The sequence below is a fragment of the Podarcis filfolensis genome (assembly GCF_964270895.1).
Source record: "Podarcis filfolensis genome assembly, chromosome: 12".
Classification (NCBI taxonomy): domain Eukaryota; kingdom Metazoa; phylum Chordata; class Lepidosauria; order Squamata; family Lacertidae; genus Podarcis; species Podarcis filfolensis.
The window spans coordinates 9,840,227-9,863,840 of NC_139614.1; the positions used below are offsets into that span (position 1 = coordinate 9,840,227).

Genomic DNA, 23,614 nt, shown 5'->3' on the forward strand with positions numbered 1-23,614 from the left:
GGTCTTCCAGGACTCACAGTACTCTAGAAGTCCACCCAGTTAGCTTTGTGGCTAAGCAGGAATTTAAATATGAGTCTCTGTGGTCCTAGTCCAATACTCTAACCATGATGACAGACTAATCAAATTCCAGCAGTCTGTCTCTACCATTCATAGTTAAACGATCTATAGCCCTTTCCAGTTTAAAGGGGGAGAACAGAAACATTTCTGTTTGTGAATATTTGGTTTAAAAAATCATTTCAGTAAAACCATTTGCTGTTGCAAGGATTTCCTTGCAGCAGCAAACGGTTTCACTGAAATGAATTTGCTAATCTATACTTTGCTAATCTATGTGTTACCATATTGCTTTGTCAGTTTTAAAAAATCCTTTTGAGAAGTGCTTGCCTTGACTCTTGTGTGTGGCTCAGATGTGAAGTACACTGCCTTTTTGCCTGGGATAATGTGGCTAGCTTGGGTTTTGTCACTGTCTTTACCAGGAGCAATCTTCATTAAGTGGCATGTCTTTCTTTGAATAGAAAAGCCTTTGAAGGTCTGCCTTTGACGTGATTTGTTTACAGCAACCAGTGATGGCTGAACACAATGAGAGATTGAGAAGGCAGCAAAAAAATAAAGGCCAAAGAAGAATATGACACATCTTCTGTTCATAGCTATGCAAATCAGATAATCATTTGGTCATGTGCTCATTGCTGATTACACATGAATCCTTAGGGAATGGAAGCAGAAAATGATTACTGGACGCATGCCTTGTGTTTTGATGACTGCATTAAAAGTCCCTGTCGAATAACCTTCATTGCATGTGAGCAATACCTTTAAAGAAAAAGGCAGACAGCTAGGGAAGGATTTTTTTCCTTCCTGTACCGGCAAGTGTGTTATTAGGTTTAAGCAGGAGAGAGGCTGGTTATAATGGATAGAAGGAGCTTCCTGCAAGAAGCAGGACCTTTATTTTGAAGTGGTGTAGCAGCTGTTGCTGGTTGCAGTAGAGAACTGCAGATCTGACTGGGTCACACAGCGCTCTGTCGTCTTCACGCTGCACTGGATTGAGAGTGGCGCAGGCACTTATAGTCACTCAGATTGAAGTTATATCCTTGGAAAAAGCTCCTGGTAGCATTGCAACTGTGTAATGGCTGTTGGGGATGGTGAGTACAGCCTTGTTTTTGTTGTCAATTAGACTTAGCTTGTGTGCGTTTGAATGTTGAAACAACCTTGCTATGTTAAGCCCATATTTGTGTTACACCAAGATTCATTTACTGTATAGCTTTAAGAGCTCTGAAATTTAAATTTGCTTTAAGCAACAATAAGAGTAGACATAGAATTGTCTGCCAGCCCTATATCCAATGGTTTTATGTGTCTATGAGGAGGACATGCCCTCTCTGTATCAGCAGTGAGAAAGTCTATATACTTTGCTGTACAAAGTCATTATTTGAAGAAAATGCAGGGTTATGTTTTTTAAACCTTTGTCTGTATTAAAGATACTTAAGTCTTAGCATCTGTCAGATTGACGTTATACATGAGCTTGCCATTGCTACCATCCTTGAACAATCTGCCTAGAGGATTGAAGAGCCCTAATGCCAATTTTTTTGTTTTGTTTTGCTTTGCTTTGCTTTAGAATTGTGTATTTGTAATGTTTTGCTTTTTAAAGATGGCATTGTAACTAATCATACTAGGGTTCTTCTGCATGTTTTCTTTTGGAGATACTTTATGATTTGCACAAATGCTCCTAAAATATCACCTTACAGGGTTATTTGACCTTTATAGAACTTGATAATATATGGGGCAGCAAATTAATGTCTAGGGCATTGACTTTGTCTTGGAGTTTATATTTAGTAATAGCAGCTCAGATAATTTATTCAAGGTATATCTTTCAGCAGGAGTTAGGAAACTGAAAGAAAGCTAAAAAGAAAGATGTAATTACTTATAGATAATAGCCATACATATCTAGGTGTAAAATAAGGCATTCTTCTACAGTGCATTCCTATGATGTCTGTGTTCTAATCCATTGGAAATTAGACAATAGCTTAGACTGAGTATTTTGTAGTTCTTAAGATGTTTGCATAATCCTATACCATTGATATGTGTAGTTAGACAAACTTTGGAAATGGTTAGCTTTAAAAGTTTTAAGTGCCACTTCTTCATAAATTCAAATATGTCTGTATAATTGAAATTGTCTGAAAATGAGATTTTTCAACATGTCTAAAATTCTGTTAGATTCCCCCCCCCCCAAACATGTCTACTCACCTTTTTTTATCACTAGCAGAAGTACTAAAAAATAGCATTGTCAACTGACACTGGTATGGAGAAGCTTTGCATAAAATGTCAGATCCAATTAGGATTGTGTAGGATGATCTAGCAGCTTTTTCTTGCTTAAATCCACCATTCACCACATCTAGGGGATATTCACTCTTGATAGCAAAGTTGAACAATGTCATGAGAAAGAAAATACAATCAAAAATAATACTGTATGTTGTAGATAATCTAGTTTGTAGATGATTTAGTTACCTGGATATATTGACTTGGTTGCAAAGAGACAAAAGCAAAGTTTCACTCGGGCATCAGGATTTTTCTGTCTCCTCAGTGCAATCAGGTATGACCCCAAGCTATTTCTGCTTGTTGAGGGACCCTCTGGAAAGGCATGAGATGTGCAAAGGGCTGCAGCTAGTGGGAGAAATCTGGAGACCTCCATGCACAAGCCAAAGTGTTCCACTTGCAGGCTATTTGGATCCCTTTTAAAATGTGACTTTTAGAATTTCTACTTTTGCTAGCAGAATGAATGAAGACTTGCGTCTGACTGAACCTTACCTTAAGCGTACCAATAATTCAGATATATGGGAAATTGTTTCTGTTCTTAACAGTTTTTCTGTTTAAAACCACTGAATTTGAACCTTAATTTTCCATTATGAGAGGTAGAAGCATAGGTGATTCTATAGATGGAACTCTGAAGCTTTTCTTTGAAATTTGTTCCCTCATATTATTTTGGAAGGTTCCAGAGCAATGCATTTCTTTTTCTGCTTGAAAATATATGAGTGTTTGTTAGAAATATTCAGATACCTTCAAATCATATTACGTTGGTGCTGTGTGAAGCTGGCAGACAACAGTTCTGGGCAGTAGACTTTTTGTGTGTAAGGTGCTCCTTGAAGAGGATAAAGTTATATCCCTTGTTAACCAGATTAAGGCTCTCAGTCTGTATCTAACATAATTGCTGCGTACTACTATCATGTAGGCCCAAGATCATACTATTTTAATTCAATGATTTTTCAGTGTGTTGCTATTTTGTTAAAAGTAAGTACGTTAATAAGATTCTTCCTTGGCTTTTGCCAGTATAATGTCAAACTTGAAAGACTATTTTAAAAAGTACATTCAATCCAGATTTGTTGAGAAGGCTTAGGCAAGTTAATTCCTGATGAAGAAAATTTTAAATGAAGTTATTCATTAGAAAACAGGCACATGTAGTGTTTAATGGTAATAAATGCAAGTGAATTTAACGGGGGGGGGGGATCCATTTTGTACAAACAACAAATTGAATGAATGAATGAATGAATAAACTTTATTACAGTCACAGACCAGCATAAGAGAAACATATGAGTAAAATAGCAGTTAGGATTTAAACAGGTAATTGTTAAAGAAAATAAGAACAAAGAAACAAGCATAGGATAAAACATGTGAATAGAGTATGAGATTAAACACAGATAATTGATGAATAAGAACTGATAAGGACTAAAACAGATTAAAACAGATAAGGACTAAAAGACACGCAGTTAAAACAACTATAAGGGGTGGAGCTTGGGGGAATAACCGTCTTGCAATATGGGCCTTCAGTTTAGGACTGGTTTGCAGCACAAACCATTCCTCCGCGAATATCCATCATGGAATCGCAAAATCTAGCAACTGAGTATGTAACATCTGGGTTTTCATTCTGGAGTGGTAGGGAGATGTTGAGTTGTTCTGTATGTCCTGGGAATTTGTGCAGGATAGCAGGATAAACCTGGCTCGTATGTCTACATAGTACTGGGAATGGGAAAAGGCATGTTCCGTTGTTTCCTGCTGCCCAGAACCACATGGGCATTTCCTCTCCTCATATGGCGTCTTCCTATAACGGCCTTTCTGAATGGCTATGGGGAGGGTCTGACAATGGGCCAGAGTGAAAGCCCTTCGCTGTTTTAAGATTTCAAGGTTGGTTATATATGGCATTTGGGAGTTGAGGTATCTACTGGTTTCACTGATTAGAAATTTTGGGGACCTGGCTAGGTCTGCTTGATGTTCTGTGTCTTCCTCACGCTGTTTAATGTTTTTTTTAGCTTGTTCATACCCCATGTCAAGTAAAATCTGTGGGTTGAAGCCTAGAGTTGTTATTATATTTTTCACTGCTTGTTTCCATGTCGATTGGAAATTGTCCTTAATAGTCAGGGGAGCAAGGCCGCTCGGGAAGAAAGATAGTCTCAACCAGTAATTTAGAATGTAATTTAAAGTTCAACTCAAATTTGTTGAACTTGTATTGCAGACAAAAGAGTTCCATTTAAAACTGAATTTATAGACTTTTAGGCATTTAATCATAGAATACATGAAGCTGTCCTCACTGTTGTTGTCAATTGAAATGTTCTAAAATTCTTTCCATGTTTTTGGTTGGATTAGTTTCCCTAATTTGCATAATATCTACATTTGAATAGTCTTCTGGACTGAGACAACTTAAAACACTTTAAAAATGGTAAAACAGGTGTGATTAAGAAAGCTATACACAAAAGGGGCAGGGGCTTGAGAGTCCGTGTTTGTTGATCATCATCTTGAGCAGAGGTTGCCAACCTTTTTGGAACAGTAGGCATATTCTGAATTTTGAGAAAGTGCTGTGGGCGCCAGGCACAGGATGACCGTCATGAGGGGTGTGACATAACTTAGACTTAAAGAGTACAGTTGTTGCTGTTCCCAGATGCTGCTCCCCCCTGTGTGCCACACAAACTTGGGTCTCTCTCCAGGTGCATCTCTCTCAATCACACATGCGCAGTGCACAGTTGAGCACGCGCACACACATACGCATTCAGAAAAGCCTCTCCACGGGTGAAGGAAGATCCTGCCATTCCCCTCCAAAATAAAAATAAGAGGGACCGGCGCAGCGTTACACCGGAAATCGTGTCTGTGCATGTCTGCGGTGCCGGGAATCGCTTCTGCACATGCCCAGACGCTATTTCCAGCGCCGCAGACATGCGCAGACGTAATTTCCAGTGCCGCTCAGCGAGTCACAGCGCGCAGGGGACTCGTCAAGTGGGCAGCTCGGTTCGAGGGCGACTTGTGGGCCGGTAAAGCTGTCTTCATGGACCGCATCTGGCCCATGGGCTGCACGTTGCCAACCCCTGATCTAGTCCAACCCCCTGCAGTGCAGGAATCTTTCACCCAATGTGGCGATTGAACTCGCAACCCTGAGATTAAGAGTCTCATGCTCTACTGACTAAGCTATCTGGCTGTAAAATTGATGATTGCCAGAAAGTATTGTGTTATTTTTATTGGTTTGTAAGATTTTTTGTGTGTATGGAAGGGACGTGGATGGCACTGTGGGTTAAACCACAGAGCCTAGGACTTGCTGATCAGAAGGTCGGAGGTTCAAATCCCTGCAACGGGGTGAGCTCCGTTGCTCTGTCCCTGCTCCTGCCAACCTAGCACTTCGAAAGCATGAAGTGCAAGTAGATAAATAGGTACCACACCGGCGGGAAGGTAAACAGCGTTTCCGTGCGCTGCTCTGGTTTGCCAGAAGTGGCTTAGTCATGCTGGCCACATGACCCGGAAGCTGTACGCCGGCTCCCTTAGCCAATAAAGTGAGATGAGCGCCGCAACCCCAGAGTCATCCATGACTGGACCTAATGGTCAGGGGTCCCTTCACCTTCTTTTACAACTTTTCTGGCTGATGATTTCAATAAATGATTGTTGGGAAGTTGACAACCGGCATCAAGTCAAACCAACTTTGTAACTAAGCCCATAACTAATTCGCCGGTAAATTATCTTTTTAAAAAATATCGCCTGCTGGGGGCTTGCAGTGGAGGCACAGAGTGCCCTGACCCTTCTGTAGCAGTGTGCTGCATTGCTATGCTTGCTGTGAAGGAGAGGGCTTACATTATCTAGTTAGCCCATTTGGCTTCTAAGCTGAGTATGGAGGAGGGATAGAGCACCCACACACATACAGTACATATGCAGATGTATAGCTCCTCAACACTTGTGGCTAACAGACTCGTGCTTTAATACAAGGCTGAAATGCAATAAAACATAGTTTTAGAGGCAATGGCTGATGAATCAATAAGGTCGCTGCAAGGTGGTGATTTGTCACTCAAGATTTCTAGATGTCATTTTACGAAGCCGGGTAGTTTGTGAAAAAGCACGCCCGTTATTTTTTTCCTTAGATGTGTTCCTTAAAATGGGGGTGGCTAAACTTAGTGGATGTGATCCATGGCAAACTCTTTGGGGCGCATGTTGGGTAGGCCAAAAGAAGCTATGCACCTCACACACTCTCACACTCCTGCAGAAGCAAATACTCACAGGCAGTGAGGAGAAGTAGTTAATTCTCCCTTCTCTGCTTATCAAGTGATTAATTTGAAGGGGGGAGGGAGAGAAGAAGGAAATTTGCATTTCCATCAGGGCTCTTTGTGTCTTTGTTCAGAGTGAGGGCAGGGTAGAGAATTTTGCTTGGGAGGAGGCCAGATTCCCCCACCTTTAAAAAAAGCCAACAAAACTAGAGACCTAGGGTTTGATGCAAACTTCATCTTCTGACTTCCACTGACATACCCATATTTTTCGCTCTATAACACGCACCCGACCATAACACGCACGTAGTTTTTAGAGGAGGAAAATCCGTAGGCATGCCACCCGTAGGCATTTCCTCCATAACACGCAGACATTTCCCCTTACTTTCTAGGAGGGAAAAAGTGAGTGTTATGGTGCAAAAAATACGGTGAATGTTCCTTGAATATGCAGCAGGTTTTTGATCCAGTGCAGGGATCTTGCCTATGGATTGTCCCTTCCTCCTTCAGCCCCCACACCCATGCTGCTTAGGAGGGTTCCCCAACCCTCAAGCACTGCACAAAGTAGCCCTGGGGCTTGTACTGGGAGAGGGAAATCCTCAAAATTTGTCTTCCCCTCCACCAGTGGGAATTCCACTTAGGATACTCCTCTTTGCTAGAGTCAGGTCTATGTCCACCCCTTAGTTCCCTGTTCTTGTGGTTGCCCCTTGTAATTGGTAATCCTTTAGTTGAGTATAATGTCCACTGTAAATGCCTATTTTCCCCCAGGGTTGGAGGGTCTGTTATAAACTCTTAAATTTTAACCAGAATTAATGTTCCTTGAGACTTCATTTGTCTGCATAGTTTTGTGGTAGTAAAGGCTCCACATGGTCACTTAACATCCTACTTTATGTGGAGATCCATTTATGTGAAATAGTCACAACTTTAAAAAAAACATTTCCAAAATATATTTAAACCCAAAAGTGAGAGACGTACCATTCACTGCTGCGCAAAAAGAGTCTGACTTAACGTATACCAGGTGAGAGGCTGGTTTTGATATACAAGGTTAGAGGAGGATGCCAGATTGCCTCATGCTTTGAAAAGCAGAGTTTAATAAGAAGAAAAGTAAATTCCCATACTAAGTAGCTTTGGTTATAGTGAACCCTTTAAAATCAAGCCCCATTTTTTAAAGAGCCAGTTGAAAAATACATCGCAAGAAAAAAGATGAAGTAATACAAAATAATTGATACAGGCTGGGATATCAAGACTTTTTGCAGGCTAGTTAGTCATCCTTTAGCCCCATTGAAATCAATGAGACTTGTTAGTCATGACTGGCCTTGTGTGACTTACTTTGTTGGAGTCCAGAACGCATCAGTTAAGTATAATGTTACATGACATAAGTAAACTTAAGAGTGTTTACTTAATTAATCTCTATTAACTAGATTTTTTTAAAAAAAATTGTCTACTTGTGGTAGACTGTATATTTTTAAAAAGTTTCTGTGTGTTCTGAAATACCAATTCCTGCTTACTGAAATCCAGTTTTTGGAAAGCCTGTAAAGACAGCCAGTTAAGTTGCAGCTATTGTGGTGGTGGGGGGGTTGTGATGTGCATCCTTGCCCATTTTTTAAATTGGACTGAGACCAACTCTTTAATACTCAGTGGTTATGTTATAAAAAATGCTGATAAAGGCAAAGGTGAAATTCAACATCACACTGATTTGATCATTCTGCCCCAGTGGAAGCATTTCTGCTTGGTGGGCAAAACAATATTTCCCCTCTACCCCACCATGCACTGTTCTGGAGCATGGAAAGGAGGAAGGGGAAAGCCCTGTTGTGCTAGCAGGAGTTCTAGTGCACTAGGCTAGTTGAATCTAACCCCTAGTTTTTGCGTTTATAATTTATTTTAATTATTTATTTATTAAATTTGTATACCGCCCTATACCAGTAGATCTCAGGGCAGTTTACAACATAAAAGTACAATATATTATGGGGTTGCTTTGGGTCATTTGCCAAGTCTTATTTGCTAGGTGTTGCCCATACAATTCTTATTGACTGCGACAGAGAGATTGAAATGCCTTCAGTTGGTTATAAGACCTATTATGTTAAAAGTAAAAACAATTATTCACAAACATTTTTGAAAACTAAATTGTGGATTAAGATTGGGAAAATTCTTGCATGATGGATCAGTCTGCTTGAAGAGCCAGTAGCCAGAGGTAGGAAGACACAACCAAGTGCCTTGAATTGAAACCAACATTTTGATGTGTCACTTAAGAGCAGTTCATGCCTATCAGTATTGGCGCAGGAGACCTCAGCCATGAACTTGCCTTATAGTATTCATATTGCTGATAAATATGTGTTTCTAAAGTGTCCACTTTTTTGGTGCAGTGAAGGCCGTTATGCATGCTCAGGGAGCTGCTGATTCTAGCAAATTCATAACTTTTTTGAATTCCCTTTGTTGTTATTTCAATTGAGCCTCGCCTCTTGGAAGAACAACAGTTATGAATTTGCTAGAACCAGCACCTTCCTGAGCATGCATAATCTCCTTGGAAATCTACATTTCAAGGAAGGATTTAGCAAAATGATGTCAGCCAAGTGGATAAATCTCCAAGACAGAACTGCTGAAGCAATAAACTATATAATGCTTCTGATATCTTTATTAAGAAACCTGTTAAGCAGTGGCATGACAGTGACCAACCATCTCTGCCAAGTTCCAAAATGGTTTTACATATATGAAATGCAAACTTGTTTTCTCAGCTGCTAACAAACTAAAGGCAGTCGATTTAAATGTTTTGCAAATTTTCTGTTGCACCAAGGTGACTGCAAAATGTTGACCTCTGTGAACTGAAGATACCTATAGGCAAGAGTTTGCCCCAAAAGTATTTGCTGTGGGACTTTTCCATGTGAGATTACTACCAAACCAAATTAGAGATGCCTAAATAAATGTGTGGTTCAGAGACTGTTCAGGTATTTGCTTCCCTCTGTGCTTGTTGAAATTGGGAGATCAAATTTATCTGAATGTGCAACCTCCTTTATTCCTAGATGCTGAAACTTAAAGGAAAGTCTGTTTCATTGTCCAGGATTAGAGGAATGTCATGTTTGGATAAAGTGGTCTCCCAGTTCATGCATTTATCTCTTTAGAGAGGAAGACCACAAAGCCCCGAGGCCTGTTCCAGTCTCTCAGAGAAGCAAGAAAAGTAGAGTAATTGCTGGACAGCTTCTCTGGCACCTCTGTTCCCATAGTTCAAGTAGCTGCTAAATTGCAAATGCAAGAAAGTGGGATAAGGAAGGGAATGTATATGTTTCCTTGGATGGAGGAAACATTTTCCTCTTGAGCTATGTTTCCCATTTCTGAGATGTAATGGGGTAGTCTCAAACCCTTAACTAGATCTGTGTGCAAATATATATATATATATATATATATATATATATATATATATATATATTAAAAAACCAGCCAGCAAGGGTAAACAAGATCTGTTTTTCCTTTTTTTATTAGCCCTTTATCGTGGATTTGACTGGAGAACATACTGAACACACCTATGGAGGTGTGGAATGCTCAGTCTGCATACAAGTGGAGGGAATGCAGATGATTTGGAACAGTCAGATGCAGATGACTCCTTGTAGGAAGATTGTCACTATCCCCCAAGAATGTGCTATCCCACACAATGCCTCTTCTCAAATCAAATAGACTCTTAACGCTTATATCCTCTTACTTCAAAATGCCCTTTTATGTGTTCTACCTGAGGTATGAAAGTTAATGTGACTGAAGAGATCTTATAATAGCTTGCTTGTGGTGTGGGTAATATACCTCTCCATATTTTAACACAAAGTATTTGGTGTGAACACAGCTGTAAAGAACAGCCTAATATTAAAGTTTTTATAGAGGAGTGACTGACTATTGAATTACTTTAGCGCCTAGAATTAAAAGATGGTTGCAGACATGAAAATACCTGCACTTTGCATCTGGTTTCTCAGATTATCCAAACTGATGCAAAGCTAACACACTTGCTAAGGATGCAGTAGTCTCTGTTCGCTTCCTCCCATTAAAGAAAAGGCGTGCATCACATTAAGTGGCTCTCAGTGCGTGGTCTGCATCAGAACTGCAAGCTTTGGGGTTCATTCTTGCAATAAAGGTTCTCCAGGACTGAGGGTGTATCTTACAATTTACCTTTTAATAGTGGCAAAATAGTTGTAGCTTTTTATTGACATTTCATTGCGTGCACGTGTGCACTTTTTGCAAAGTGCAAGTTCTTGACGTATAAGAACTACCAAGCTTTTTGTAGTTAGCTTTTCACAAGTAGTTGTCTCAGCTTTGTGTAAGATAATTTATTATCGCTGTGTAAGCTTCCTTCCTCAATATCGCTCAGGATAGTATCCCAGGAAGTTTATTCAATAAGATTCAGGAGTGTCCTTTAACACTAAATCATAATTGTTTCTTTTTGTCAGGACTGTTAATGATCAGGTCTTACGGCGGGAAGCTTTTAAAGCACTTTACTGTACATGCAACAGTAACAATGATGGGTGTGAGATAATAGAAAGCAAGTTCCTTTACAAAATGGCAGCACTTGCTGTAGGGAAGACGAAATTATTCTAAAGTGAAACACTTAATAGCAATCAGTGGACTGGAAGTGTATAGCTTACCCCATAGCCTTCTAAGCAACTAATAACAAAGATTACGTTTCATTCTTTGCATGACCTATAAGAATTATGTGCAAAAGGGTTAATCAGTAAATACATTCTACCCATATTTTGTAAGCTGTTTCCAAGAGTACTTAATATAATTCGTATTTAATATGATTTTTTAAAAAATAATAATTGTGCAATACTAATAAGAAAAGCATTTCGGTGCAAATTAAGTTGTTTAAATCTCTGGTTCACACATTTTAATGCTGCTTTGTTATCTTTTAGTGTCTGCTTTTTTAAAAAAGCTGTATTTAAATGTACATGGTGCCAATGTGATATAATAGTTAGAATGTTAGACTACCACCTGAAACACCAGGGTTCAAATCCCCACTTAGCCACACAACTCACTCTGTGACTTTGGGCCAGTCACTGTTTCTCAGCCTAACCTGCCTCCTGGGGGTTATTGTAAGGATAAAAATAGGGGCAGAATGAACCATTATTTGCTACCTTGAGCTCCCTGGAGGAATAGTGGGATATGAACACAATAATAAAAGAAATACTTCAGTTCCTTTTAAATACGTATTGTTGTAACCATTTTTGCAATGTCTTTAACACAAAGGGAGGTGAATTTAAGGAAGCGTATAGACGGCCAATAAAGCGAGATGAGCGCCGCAACCCCAGAGTCGGCCACGACTGGACCTAATGGTCAGGGGTTCCCTTTACCTTTACCTTTTATAGAAGGAAAGTTCCCGATCATTGTCTTCCCCTACAGTTGCAGTTTTCCTTAGAGGCTTGCAAGGAGGTGTCTATGCACTGTGTGAAAAGGGGGTGTGGTGGGGGCTGTTGAAGAGAGCAAGAGATGGGGAACATCATTTACGTATCTTATTATGCACCTCACTATTGTGATCCAGTGATGGGTACAGTTTGGTGTACCGCTGAAATACTATTTTGATGTACTCCACATTATTGCCTTAGACACTCCAGGAGAAGATAATGACTTGGAAGTGGGTGCAGACCTTGCCTGACCTTTCCTCCTTTCTCCCTTTCCTCTCCCTACTGCAAAGGAGTGTAACCAGAGTAATTGGGGTTTGCTGCTTTGGGTGTGATGAGGGTGTGAGCATTCCCCCATGCTCAGGATAGGTTTGCTCTTAGGTGAAAGATTCAGGTAAGGCAGGGGTCAGCAAACTTTTTCAGCAGGGGGCTGGTCCACTGTCCCTCAGACCTTGTGGGGGGGCCGGACTATATTTTGAAGAAAAAAATGAATGAATTCCTATGAGAGCCAGTGTGGCGTAGTGGTTAAGAGCGGTAGACTCATAATCTGGGGAACCGGGTTCGCGTCTCCGCTCCTCCACCTGCAGCTGCTGGGTGACCTAGGGCTAGTCACACTTCTCTGAAGTCTCTCAGCCCCACTCACCTCACAGAGTGTTTGTTGTGGGGGAGGAAGGGAAAGGAGAATGTCAGCCGCTTTGAGACTCCTTCAGGTAGTGATAAAGCGGGATATCAAATCCAAACTCTTCTTCTTCCTCTATGCCCCACAAATAACCCAGAAATGCATTTTAAATAAAAGCACACATTCTACTCATGTAAAAACACCAGTCAGGCCCCCAAAATAACCTAGAAATGCATTTTAAATAAAAGCACACATTCTGCTCATGTAAAAACACCAGTCAGGCCCCCAAAATAACCTAGAAATGCATTTTAAATAAAAGGGCACATTCTACTCATGTAAAAACACACTGATTCCCGGACTTTCCGGGGGCCCAATTTAGAAGGCAGTTGGGCCAGATCCGGCCCCCGGGCCTTAGTTTGCCTACCCATGGGCTAATGGGTGTGCGTGTGCATTCACCTGTCTCTTAAGTGAGAAGTGGAATGTTGGGGAGCTGTATCTGTCGTGAGAGCATGAATTCAGCTCACAAATGTATATCAAGTAGAATTGGGGGGGCATTTGGTGACTGGTGTTTTATTGCTCCATATTTATCCTTTTTATTGTACTTTTGCAGTATACGTTTATTGTATTTTCCTGTGTTAATATTCTATTACTGCTTTGGGGACCTGACCAACCAATCACCCATTCACTTGCACACATGCTTCAGCAAAAGTTGCCTTGATACAGGTGTCCCCCTACATGATGGACTTGTGCGTGACACAGTATACACGTAGCACTGGGAAATAATTGAATAATTCAATTCAACTCTGGAAATGGTGGGATAGAGCTGGAGAGTCCAGAGCTCGTCAGTGAGAGTAGGGGAAGTCCCAAAGAGACCAGAGGTGCAGTGGGGCTTTGTTTACGCTGCTCAGCCTTCCTGCTGAACAGCTGATGTTCGGGGTAGTGCAACAGCAGGAGCTGCTGCTTTCCCTCACATCCTCCAGCCTCCTGCTGGCCTCAGAGCTTCAGTTCTAGTTGTGGATATGTTTGAATTGAGGGCATTTAGAGGGTGTTCCCCCTTACACAATTTCACTTATGCGCATGTATCCCCACATACGTGAGGAGTAGCTTGTACCCTCTCTAGCTTCTACCCTCTTGCCCTTCTCACATGCTGCATAACACAGCTCTTCCTACTACTCATTTGCTGTTACTGCAGCAATACAGGGTTTGAAGAAAGAAAGTAATGAAGTGATCATTACAGAGACACAGGTCCCACACATTGAGGATGATGTTGAGTCTACTGCATTTCATGTGAAGAAGAGGGAGCCTTCAAGTGATCTAGCATACTGCTCGGAGAGGTGCTTGGGGACTGGACTCTGCTGGGTTTTAGGAGGCATTAATATTTTAAAACAACACACCTCTCTTTCTTGCTCTAATTAATCCTTTAAGCAATTTACTATTTAACTGTATGACCAATGGTGACCAGAAAACTGTGTGTGTTTCGGGGAGAACCTTGTCCTCTAGACTCTCTACACTTGCTGTGTATTGATGGGTTAGGCCGAGCTGTTGGTGGATGTCTGAGTGAGGAACTTTAATCTATATAATTGATAACTTTTATCTAAGGTGATAGTGGCCGGTCAGCAGTGCTTTGGGTGGGGAGGTCAAAGTACTGCTAACAGCCCTGTACCAAGTCATGATCCTTCATGCCCAGCCAGTACTGCTTTTTGGGAATGGGTGGCACTGTGGTCTAAACCACTGAGCCTCTTGGGCTTGCTCATCGGAAGGTCGGCAGTTTGAATCTGTGCAACGGGGTAAGCGCCCGTTGCTCTGTTCCAGCTTCTGCCAACCTAGCAGTTTGAAAGCACACCAGTGCAAGTAGATAAATAGGTATCGCTGCGGCGGGAAGGTAAACAGTGTTTCCATTCGCTCTGGCTTCCACCATGGTGTTCCATTGCACCAGTAGCAGTTTAGTCATGCTGGCCACATGACCTGGAAAACCGTCTGTGGACAAACGCCGGCTCTCTTGGCCTGAAGCGAGATGAGTGTCGCACCCCATAGTAGCCTTTGACTGGACTTAATTGTCCAGGGGTCCTTTTCCTTTTTTCCTTACTGCTTTTTGTGCCATATTCATCTCAGCTGAAAAAGGCCCAGGAATTGCCTGTAGTTTGATAGCTTATATCTTGCAGTTATTTCAATAATCGTTTGTCCTTCCAGAATATTTATTTTGTTTTTATTATGTGGACGTGCCACTCTTCTTCAGTGGAACTCAGTACACTGCCAAGTGGCCTCCCTTTTTAGCTTCAGGAAGGGTGGTGCATCAAGTGTCCCTGAGTTGTGCCTTGTGCCCATTGAATAGGTGTCAGAGTGATTCATCTGGTTAACCGCTTGCTGGGTCAATTCGAGTTCTGCCTCATGGACAGCTACTGAATATTGAGATGAAACACTGTCAATGCCCAAAACGTAAAGTCCCCATAACAGAATTCAAGATCAGGAGCAACTCTCCTGGGCGCATTCCTTCCCAGTCTTCTTCCCCATTGCCCCACCACCTGATTCCCAAAAGTTCCATTGCTTTTCCGTAATGGGTTGTTAAGTTTTCATGTTTGTACTACTTACACAGGTGCTAACATACCTACTGGTGCCATTTTCCACACACAACTGCTCTCCTTGGTGCTAGATGAGGCTGTTTGGGAATTTGTCTGCAAAGTGGAGGGAAAGGAGGATCTTTTTCTGCCTACCCATTTCCAGCCACTCTCTGAAGACTGGGGGGGAAATCCACATAAGAATATTAGCGGGGCAGGCAAGGGAAGCATGGCTTTGTTATTTGCAGTCTTTAGATGAGGACTAGACTGTATTATTATTATTATTATTATTATTATTATTATTATTATTATTATATTGTCCCAGCTGCTCTGGGTGGCTTCCAGCACATAGAAAAACATAAAAAACATCAAACATAAACAACTTATTGATGAAAAATAAGCGTAGGATTTTAGCTGGAGTTCATTCATTTTCAGTCTTTTTTTTAGGCGCTTAGACATCCTGTTGCGGCACCTGCAACCTAGGCTTAAGGGGCCATTTGGCAAATAGCTTTTATATCTGAGTTTCCAACACTGGTTTGAATTCAGCAATCTCTGGAGGGGCTCGAAGTCAGCCAACCTCCGCTTCTCAGAATTCATTGACATGTGCCTGTAAAAGTGGTTTCAATGTAGGTCCCTAACAAGTTACTGATTAGTAGTGAGAATTGATTGCTTCTTTGGCATTGGATCCAATGAAAGCAGTCTTTCCACTTTACAGTTATTTCTGGCTCCGCCTTGGACAGCCACTGCCTGCTCGTTTACCCTTTTCCATTATATAATTTTCTTTTCCCCCAGCCCATCATGTCTAGCTGCTTATAGTTGCCTAGCAATGAGAGTGTGGAGAAAGGAAACTAAAGCAGTAACTTATGACCATATTCCTGTCCTATTTATTGATCCACCAAGGAACCTGCCCTGTCTAGTCTAAAATATCTATTGTTAGCCTGGCTGCTCTAGAATCCACCCTGAAAATTTGATCTGAAAATTTTTGACATGGCAGTAGATTAAAGTATGCCAGCCATACACAAAATCCTAGAAAGCAACGAATGTTTGGGGAAGGTAATGTCTTTCCTGATCTCTGAAATGAATCAATATAACAAGCAAAGCCGGTTGTAATTATTACAACATTTTGATTTTATTCAGCCAAATGTTCTCAAGTGCATTATGTCCAGTGCAAAAGCCAACTCATGTTTTTGGTATTCCGTATTTGGTTGCTAATAAGCAGAAGTATTGCATAGCTAGTAATTTCTGCTAATCTGTTGGGTTGAGGGACAATCACACATCCAGTTACTTTATTTCAGTTTGTTATACAGTAGTGTGTTCTTTTTAATTCCTCATCTGTTTACTTTGCCATGAATTATTGTAGTGATTAATCAGCTATTGTTTATGTCAGTAGTTTGCCAAATTTCTTTTGGCATATGTATTGCTTCAATCAATAAAAGGTTTTACCATCAAGTAAATAATATCTTTTCAGAGAGCCTTGGAATAAAATTCCTAGATAAACGTGTACTGTCTGAAAACACAGCCCTGCTGTTCTTTAAGTTTTATTGTGAATTTGAGTGAAAGGAGGGAAGCAAGTTTATATAAATTGTTGCCTGTGTATTCTGGCCTCATAGCTTGCGCAGAATTCTTTTCCATGAGTACAGGGCACTTAAAATTCAAGGAAGACCCTCTCTTGACACTGCTCATGGGGTGCTGAAAAAGGAAGGATATCTTGATGTGAAGTTTCTTCACCGCTACCACCAAGTTTATATTTCCCTGCCCCTGCTGCCTCCTACTAAAGAGTCCTTTCACTTCTAACTTAGTTTAATAAGGCTTCAGAAACATTAAAGTCCCAATAAGCTCAGTTTACTTAACTGTTGCTCCACACAAAACTTTTACTGTTTTGGAAAAGGCACTTTTAAGTAGCTTGAGCAGCCTAAATAAACCCAGAGTATATTTAGTTAAACCGATTTCCCTAAGCAAGCCAATACATATTTTAAAAGTTATGTCAGAATTCAGCTTCTAGTTATATTTGCAGACTTCTCTTCTGGCTTTTCTTCTGGAGAGGTCCAGGTATGCACTCTGATTTCCACAGTAGTCTAGTTCCTTTCTCTTAGTGTTTCAGCTCTTTATCTCTCTCTTACTCCAACTCTTCCCTTGTATATTATGTCAATTCCTCCTCCTAACCTCTTTGTCAGTCAGAAGGAAACTATACTCCTTGATTAGATTCCATTTCCCCTATTTTGTTATATTTCCTCCCCATGCTGCCTCTTTTGTCTTCAGATTTCATTCCCCTATAATTACCAAATTGTACTTTTCAATCCTTGTATTCTTTGTAATTAAACAGTCTTTTTTAAAGAAAAAAATCAACCATTTTATAAGCAAGACAGAACATAGTGAAACAATTTCATCTCTCTATTTTCCATCACCCCTTTCACTGTTCTACCCTCACTCCACCCCTGAAGAATTTGGACACATCTGTTGGATGCAAGGCTTCGCTATCCACAAATTCAATGCTTTGGGTGATGTCTTGAAGATTCCTGGATTGCTGATCTGCACTTATGTATGTTCATTGTTGGAAGTTCATTAGCATTTTCGTGCATGAAAAAGGACTTATGAAAGGGGCTGGATTGCAGGACTGACTGGCTACCTTGCCAAGCCAAAATGTCTGAATCCCCGATGCTGATAGGTAACAGATCTGGAACGAAATACAGATCTGGAATGAATTTAATACTGCCGCTTGTTTAGGTAGTGCCTTTGCTTCTAAGACTTCACTCTGCGTGTGCCTGTGCCAAGCGAGGGCTTTTGCCAGCACACCCAATATTTACATTATTATTATTACATTATTGATAGTCCTACACATGACATCCACTGCCACCTTTTTCACTTGGCACCAATAGCAAGGAGACTTGCGAGCAGATTCCTAAATGGGATGTGGCGGGAAAGCTCAAATAATCCAGATCTCACACACCCTTTTTTTACACTGTTCATCCCTCCCTTTAAGGCTGATTGTGTCTGCCCAGCAACCCCAGTCTTGGTGAAGCTTCGCCAGGAGAGATCTACCCTTACACGGCTTCTCTTTTCTATCTCCTCAGTGTTCATCATTTTGTGTCAGAAACTCGAGAGAACATACATGCTTCCCATTGTTAAGATACTTCAGGGGGTTTTCCACCAGTTGGGACAGTTCCTGTAGAACTCAAAATGCATCTCTTGACAACCATACACTGCAGGGCTCAAGGGGATCCAACAAGTTATGTACAGTCAGACCTCATGTTACGGCCACTTCAGGTTACGTGTTTTCGGGTTGCGGACCGCAGGAAACCCGGAAGTACCGGAATGGGTTACTTCTGGGTTTCACCGCTCACACATGTGCAGAAGCACCAAATTGTGCCTGCGCAGACGTGGCGCTGCAGGATGTGAACGCTGCAGGTTGCAGGTGTGCCTCTGTCACGGATTATGCCTGCAACCTGAGGTTCCACTGTACCTACTTTCAGTTCCATATTGTACTATATTCTGTATGGGAATAGAGCATACTCTGCAACCTGGTTTTGTGGAAGGGCTGGTTATTCACAAATAATTACAGTGGTACCTCGGGTTACATACGCTTCAGGTTACATACTCCGCTAACCCAGAAATAGTACCTCGGGTTAAGAACTTTGCTTCAGGATGAGTTCAGAAATCGTGCTCCGGCGGTGCGGCAGCAGCAGGAGGCCCCTTAGCTAAAGTGGTGCTTCAGGTTAAGAACAGTTTCAGGTTAAGAACGGACCTCCAGAACGAATTAAGTACTTAACCCGAGGTACCGCTGTACTGTAGAATGGCCCCAAGATCATATTCTCGGGCCATAATGACTGCCCAAGAGTAAACGTACAACTTTTTCTCTTTCTATTGTCTCCTAATTGTCTGTCTTTCCCTTGTGTGACTGAACCCCGCCTCATTTGCAATTGGAGTTTGCCTCATTGCATTTCGGCCTCTCTCACCACCTGCCAGATCCCTAGCACCCTTTGCTCTCCTTTCATACAGCAATAGTAATGGTTTCCCTCCTGTTAACTGTTGGTGTGGCTTACTGATGTACCTGCTCTGCGTGTCTGTAAGTCTGTAATAATTGCAAACTCCGGAAATTGTGTTCTGTTGCTTATTTTATCCGGTTTGCAATGGAAGAAGCAATGTCTCAGTGCTGCAGAGTGTTTCCAGGCTCAGGATCTTGAAAAGGACACTTGTGATGGTGACATTTGTAGACTTCTATGTATGGGTGGGTGGGTGCTCAGGGACACATGTTTAACAGTACCAGGTTCTACGCTCAGGCAGGAATAACCAGCTCCTTAAATATAAGGTAGGGCACACCAGAAGTGCACGTGAAAAGGATCTCAGGGTCTTAGTAGAGCACAAGCTTAACATGAGTCAACAGTGTGATTCAGCAGCAAAAAAAGCTAATGCTATTCCCGGCTGCATCAACAGAAGTATAGTGTCCAGATCAAGGGAAGTATTCTGCCTTGGTCAGACCACACCTGGAACACTGTGTGCAGTTCTGGGCACCATAATTTAAGAATGGTGTTGACAAGCTGGAATGTGTGCAGAGGAGGTCAGCCTAGATGATCAAGGGTCTGGAAACCAAGCCTTATGAGGAACAGTTGAAGGAGCTGGAAGAACTTTCTGATAGTAAGAGCTGTTCGACTGTGGAACAGACTCCCTCAGGAGGTTTTTGACTCTCCTTCCATGGAGGTCTTTAAGCAGAGGTTGGATGGCCATTTGTCCTCGAAGCTTCAGTTGATATTCCTGCATCTATTTATTTATTTTGCATTCTAGGGGGTGGGCTAGATGACCCTACAGAGGGTCCCTTCCAACTCTACAATTCTGTGATTTGAAGTAGGTTGCTGGAAGAGGGGGACTGCCTCCTGTGAACCCAGCATAGAAATGCAGTGGGCTGTTGCTGTCCCTCCTGTTAGTTCCCATGCAGACTAATAACTTTTGAGGGCTAATTTGCTCATCTTATTTACTCATTTAATTACTTATTCCGTTTATGCCCTGCACCCCCACCATCCAAGAGCTGCCAAGGTAGCTATCATACAACACCACTAAAAATATAAGAATCATTAATTTCAACAGCAGCACATGCAAAAGAAACTCCATAAAATAAAACTTCAACATGAGCTTGAAAAACCTGGATATTTATTTTTAAAAAACACATGTGCCTAAATAACATTAGTGTAGATGTCACGCAGCTCTTCCTGAAGAGGGCATTCATCTCCGAAGTTGAGACTCCTGAAGCAGAGCCTAGATTATGGTCTTGGTGTTTGGGCAGCCTATTACAGGAGAAGGCAGTCCAGTTAATAACCTGGTCCTTTGCAGGAAACCCAGACTACATTTCAGATGGCTACAGAGCTGTCTTTGTGTTAAGCACCTGAGCATGTGTTGCTGGTTATTGTATAATGTCCTGCAAGAAAAAATCATGTATTATTTTTGGTAACAAATTTTAAACTTTCCCAAGAAAAAAAGCGTCCGTTCATGAAACTTAAACTATAGAAGAGAGAATCTAAATCCAGATCAGAAGTTTTCTGGTGGTGGTTAAGATTCATAGATGGTTAAGATTAACTGGCTAGGTAGCTGCCTCTTGTGTTTTGAGGAAATCCTAAAATCTCACACAAGCTTTGTGTAAAAGCTACTGTCTTCTGCTGTGTACTTTTGTAACTGCATGTTGAGAAGATACCCAGCTCTAAGAAATGAGATTGTTTACAGTTCAGTTTTATCCTTAGTGCATTATTTCTCGTGCTGCACTTGTAGAGGTTTCACCATGCTTAAATCAGTCAGCAGTGTGTCTGAATTCTCATGCCGTAAGGGTTAAAGGCGTCTCTTGTAGTGAGAACTGAAATGTTGTCTTCCAGTTCATGTGCAAAGGCAGAGTACGGTTTCCATGGAAACTCATGGAATAATGTGTTTCATGTCTTCCTCTTGCATTCTGATAGTAACATATCCCTGCATGCAGAATCTTCAGAGTTGGATACCACTTGTAATGGAAGGAAATGCATTTTATTTTTTAAAAATGTGCAGCATTTTGTAAACCTTAAATTAAGAAGCATAGCTAGGTAGAGCAAGCAAAGCAGGTCAGTGATCCTGTATAAATTGCTCATGGGGCTAAGCCAGTATTTCTAAACCCACGTTTTCACCTGTGATGTTTAATATATGTTTTCCCAATCTAGGTGATCACAGTTTGGGCAGAAATTGATTTTAAATGTCATGGAAATGCAGCCTTCCACAAATAGGATGTCTTATTTTTCCAAAATAGAAGCACACTGGGGATAAACAAATAATTGCAGAAATTAGAGGGACCTGTGACAGGATAATAATAATAATAATAATAATAATAATAATAATAATAATAATAATAAAGGTTCCGGGAAAGGAAGTCTGTGACATGGGTGTGCATCTCCCTTACGCAGCTGTGTGTCAGCCTCGCCCATCTTGTTTGTGAGGGAAACTACAGGTTGGGTTTCCCTTACGTTTTCAGGGTCCTAGAGAAATGCAGCTTTCTTTTACCTGGCTGTAAAATTGTCTCATTTGATTTGTGCAATGCTGGGTTTTCAGTCTGAGATGCTAAGTGGAATATGCTATCATGAAAGCAAAAATTGTGGAGATGGGAGGGAAACTTTACTAGGCAAAAGGCAACACCCTTGAAATTTGCAGGGTGGGGTTAAGCCTAAGGTCTCAGAGAGTATTATGCCTCTAAAATTTCTTTTAATAGCTTATAGAACGGTGGCTGCAAATGTTTGCGCATGGGAATGAATTTATATGTGTGAAGAATTTTCACCTTTTCATCTGGCAGTGGCTACCAGGAGATGATGTCACCTTGCAGCCGATTGGTTGTTTCAGTACCTAGTGCAGGGAAGAGAGAGAAGGATGCCGGCACAAATCTCCGTGGTGGATCTATGGTGTTTTCTGACAGTTTTTCACAGAATATTTTGATTAGCACTGAGATTTTCCATCCATGTGGCCATGTGAGCAAGTGAGAGTATCTTAGTGCAAGGGGCATTGAGAGCTGTCAGAGGAATGAGGCGGCTGATCTGCAAACGGATCTGTGATTGTAAGTGCTGAAATCAGGGTGGAAGAAATGAAGCAGGGAGTGTTAGTAGACACACTGTGGGAGGAGGATGTGTAGTAGAGACGGCAAGCATGAGTAGTAGAAAAGCAGAGGTTTTGTTCTCTGTTAAAATGCTGGGAATGAATTTAATTGCGAGAGTTCGGTTTTAGCAATAAATTAGAAATGGACAATACTTGCCTTGTAAAATATTTTTTCTTGTTGAAATATTAGAATTTTTAAAATGTCCCCCCCCCACCATCATTTGCAAATCCATTATATGAAATGAAATGGCTTTCCCCCCTTTTTCTTTTTATTACTTGTCTACAGCTTTGAAGACAAAGGGCGTAATAATTAGTATTGATTTTATTTGATTTTTGGCAACTTCTGAGTGAATGCAGCTTAAAAGGCACTTCTTTCTTTTTTAAAAGGATTATAACACAAGATTTTGTTTTCAAACATCCTTTCCAGATAAAAGCTTTGATGATGAAGAGTCAGTGGATGGAAACAGGCCATCTTCAGCTGCCTCAGCCTTCAAGGTTCCTGCAGCCAAAAAACCTGCAACTCCCTCAAATACTTCAAGAAAGCCAGGTTCTGCTGGTGGGCCTAAGGTTGGAGGTAAAACCAAACTATTGACCCTTGAGTGTTCTTCCCCATTCCCCCTTTTCTGTCTTTCTTCTCTTTGCTGACCCTGTCTCAGCCATAATTCATATTGAGGAACTTCGAAGGGTAATGTTTAATTCATAACTGCAGTATTTTTTGCAGACCTAGAAAGTGTGAAGAACCTTGGCAAAGTGTGTGCATACATGAATTAGTGCATGTGTGTGGATGTAGATGATATCCCAGTTAATATCCAGAGAACCATAACTGAACCGGAACGTGAAGTTTTTAAATGCTTGTTTTGTATTGTATCATTAGCTGTTCACACTCTTGTGAATAGTTGAATTTACATTTTATATTTACTTACATTGCATAGTGAGGAATCTAATGCTTTAATGCATTACTTGATACTGAAACATCCCTGCTGTTATATAAAAACTTAAAAACAGGTAAAATAATATCTTAAGTGGACTCAAGCCATTTGTTTGAGGGGGAAAAATGTAGACCACACCACAGTGCTGTGATATTAATTCCTGTGTAAGTGTGGCAGATTTGGTTCATGGACAAATCTGTTTTACGTATTTACATGCATGTCCCTAGGAATTTTAAGTTGGAAGACATTTATTATCTTTTGAAATGGCTGGAAACAGGACTTTCTAAAGCAAATAACATTTCTCTTACTGTGATCATTTAAGTATAATCAAAATTACAATAGCAAAATTTAATACAGGCTACTGATGCACTGAATTTATATTTAAGATGCAGTTGTCTGTCTGAAAGCTTTAGTTAATGTTATATTTTCCATTTTGACTTTCATTGTGTGGTTTTAAATCGTTGCAGAAGTTGCATTATGAAAGCTGGAAGGATTGTTACTCATGTTTTCTGTGTGAACCGGGTAGCTCCTTAAGATCAGCTGGGGCTTTGGTTCTGAA

The 23,614-nt window shown here is 41.0% G+C and overlaps 1 protein-coding gene across 50 annotated transcripts in view; it reads left to right on the top strand.

The window, feature by feature from the left end:
* CLASP2 (cytoplasmic linker associated protein 2) overlaps positions 1 to 23,614 on the top strand; it is a 121,101-nt gene that overhangs the window by 27,907 nt on the left and 69,580 nt on the right. For all 50 annotated transcript variants that reach the window (XM_083577585.1, XM_083577603.1, XM_083577595.1 and 47 more), the window contains one exon: positions 22,554 to 22,700. In XM_083577585.1, the coding sequence (XP_083433711.1) occupies positions 22,554 to 22,700 (147 nt within the window). The remainder of the gene's footprint in view (positions 1 to 22,553; positions 22,701 to 23,614) is intronic.